Below are 2,826 nucleotides of genomic sequence, written 5' to 3' on the forward strand. Positions count from 1 at the left end.
AAAGCTGAATTTTCATCAGCACGTACTCCAGTCTTTGGTGTCTTATGATCCTTCAGAAATCATTCTAATATGATGATTTATGATCAATGTTGGAAACAGTTGTGCTGCTTAATATTTTTTTTATAACCTGAGATACTTTTTTCAGGATTATTTGATGAATAAAAAGTTAAAAAGAACTATTTATTTAGAATAGAAATCTTTTGTAACAATATACACTAACGTTCAAAAGTTTGGGAACAATAACTTTTTTTTTTTAAGAAATTAGTACTTTAACTCAACAAGGATGCGTTAAATTGATAAAAGGTGATGGTAATGATTTATATTGTTAGAAATGTTTTTATTTTGAATAAATGCTGTTTTTATGAATAAATGCTGTTAACGTTTTACTCAATGATTCCTGAAAAAAGTATTCCAAAAAAATATATTAAACAGCACAACTGTTTCCATCATTGATAATAACTGAGTATCAAATCATCATATTAGAATGATTTCTGAAGGATCATAAGACACCAAAGACTGGAGAACTTGCTGATGAAAATTCAGCTTTGCATTACAAAAATAAATTACATTTTAAAATATATTAAAAAAAAAACTATTATTTTAAATTTTAAATTGCTATACAGTACAAATATTACTCTTTAATGTGTGTTATGCAGTGTCTATGCATTTGGTCACAAAAAATACCATATGGCCTTGAACTGAAGTATTAGATTTCTCTGTTTGTTTTCTGAAACAAAGCAACAGGAAGTTTATGATCTAAACTAGATCTCTGTCTGTCTCTCTCTGTCTCAGAGGGATGTGAGGTTTGTTTGCCAGGTTACTTGGAGACATTGGTTAGTTAAACCCACACCACTCCTTCCTGCTCTGAGTCGCTGTGAACTCCATTAAGAGCCATCAGCGGTTTCAGAGAAGACGAGGCTCTTCAGGATGGATGTTTGTCACATTAAAGAGACTGAATCTGAAGTCTAAAGCATGGCTTATCTCGTCCACACGGCTCATGCCCAGTTCGCGGCTTTCTGGCTCGGGACGGTCGGCTGGATTCTCATCATAGTGACCCTCGGGCTGGTGGAGTGGCGCGTTTGGGAAGTATCTGACCTGTCAGTCATCACTTCCGGTCTGGCTTGGGTGGGTATTTGGAGAGTGTGTTTTTATAGTCATACTCTGATCTTATCCAACAATCAGATCATGTTCTGTCAGAGGATTGGTTTGGTGGAGTCGTTCACGCCGCCAGAGATCGCATCGGCTCAGGTGCTCCTGCTAGTGGCTCTGATTCTTGGGCTCATTGGAAACGCTAGCGTCGTTTACGGCCTCAGGAATATTTACTTCGGACTGAACAAGTTTAAAGCCATCAGACTGGCGCTTTACACCGGCGGGTTCCTGTTCATCCTCACCGGAGCTGCTGCGCTCGTTCCCGTGTGCTGGAATCTCCACTCAGTCGTAAACAATCAGACTATAATATTCCCAGCAGAGTTCCTCATGCCTCCCGCTCCTGTGAAGCAGTACATCGGACCCGGGATCATCGTAGGGATTTTTGCATCCACCCTGCTGGTCTGTAGCGGGGTGGTGTTTCTATCCTACAGGGTCCCGGTCGTGCTGGAGCCCAAAGTGAGGCCCTCGTGGCCTGGAGAAGGATCCTCGGGGACCCGTGTGAACCGCCAGGGAATTGACAATCCAGCTTTCCAAACGCAGAATAAAAGTTAACTCATCCTTTTCTTCGGGTCATTTTGAACCGAAAATTATTATTATTATTTTATGTTAAAATTTGAGTGTCTTCATCAGAGGGGTTCAAAACCCTAGGACTTTTGTCGCAATTGAACCACGAATACACACACACACACACACACACACACACACAAACAAGCGCACATATCTTTGTGGGGACTCTCCATAGACGTAATGGTTTTTATACAGTACAAACTGTATATTCTGTCCCCTTACACCAACCCTACCCCTAAACCTACCCATCACAGAAAACTTTCTGCATTTTTACATTTTCAAAAAATTATCATTTAGTATGTTTATTAAACCATTTCCCTCATGGGGACCGCTGGCTGGTCCCCACAATGGAGGTGATCTCAGGTTTTACTATCCTTGTGGGGCCATTTGGTTCCCACAATGTAATATAAACAAAAACACACACACACACACACACACACACACACACACACACACACACACACACACACACAAAATGGATTCGAGGAGTTTTGTGGTTGAAATTTTAAAAAAGTAACAAATCCTTCAATCGTGGGTCAATTTGACCCGCTTAGGAATAAGTGTAATGCGAGGGACGCTTGTTCAGTACACATAGAAAAATCTAAAATTGCTCAAAATTCAAACTAAAAATGCTAAAAGTTTGCCAAGAAAATTATTTAATAATGTCTATTTGTACTGAAGTGAAACTGACTTTAGGACCCAGCGGAAACAGCTCATTTGCTCCATCTAGTGGCAAGAGTCGTGAAATATCATGTTATATTATTTGTTTTCCACAAGAGCGAGTCGACAAAGACACTTAATGTAAGATATTTTAAACTGAATTAAAAGGGTTATGCATGAAATTGTGTTATTTTGAATTTAAGTTGAAAGAATGTGAGGAATTTGCTTGAATTACTATTTATTTATTATTTATTGATCAAATCTAGTCATTTAAAGGCAAATAACAAATAAAATAAAAAATCCCCCAAAAATGAAGGTTCCATCTGAAGAACAATGGATTTAACATGGTAATGCACTGAGGGATTCAAAAATGGATGTGCCATCATGTATCCTATTAAGAAGACATTTCTGTGTAATGTATTTGAATTGTTTAAAGGGTCTTTCATTGTT

At 38.3% G+C, this 2,826-nt stretch overlaps 1 protein-coding gene across 1 annotated transcript; it reads left to right on the top strand.

Moving 5' to 3' along the window:
* Positions 1–972: 972 nt before the first annotated feature.
* On the top strand, positions 973–1,701 carry LOC308685747 (claudin-34-like; the record flags this gene model as incomplete). The annotated part of the gene is made up of 1 exon (XM_081357705.1): positions 973–1,701. One exon carries the CDS (start codon positions 973–975, stop codon positions 1,699–1,701), a length of 729 nt encoding a protein of 242 aa, XP_081213831.1.
* Positions 1,702–2,826: the final 1,125 nt, after the last annotated feature.

Source organism: Scardinius erythrophthalmus (genome assembly GCF_964197995.2).
Source record: "Scardinius erythrophthalmus genome assembly, chromosome: 25".
In the NCBI taxonomy this organism is placed as follows: Eukaryota; Metazoa; Chordata; class Actinopteri; order Cypriniformes; family Leuciscidae; genus Scardinius; species Scardinius erythrophthalmus.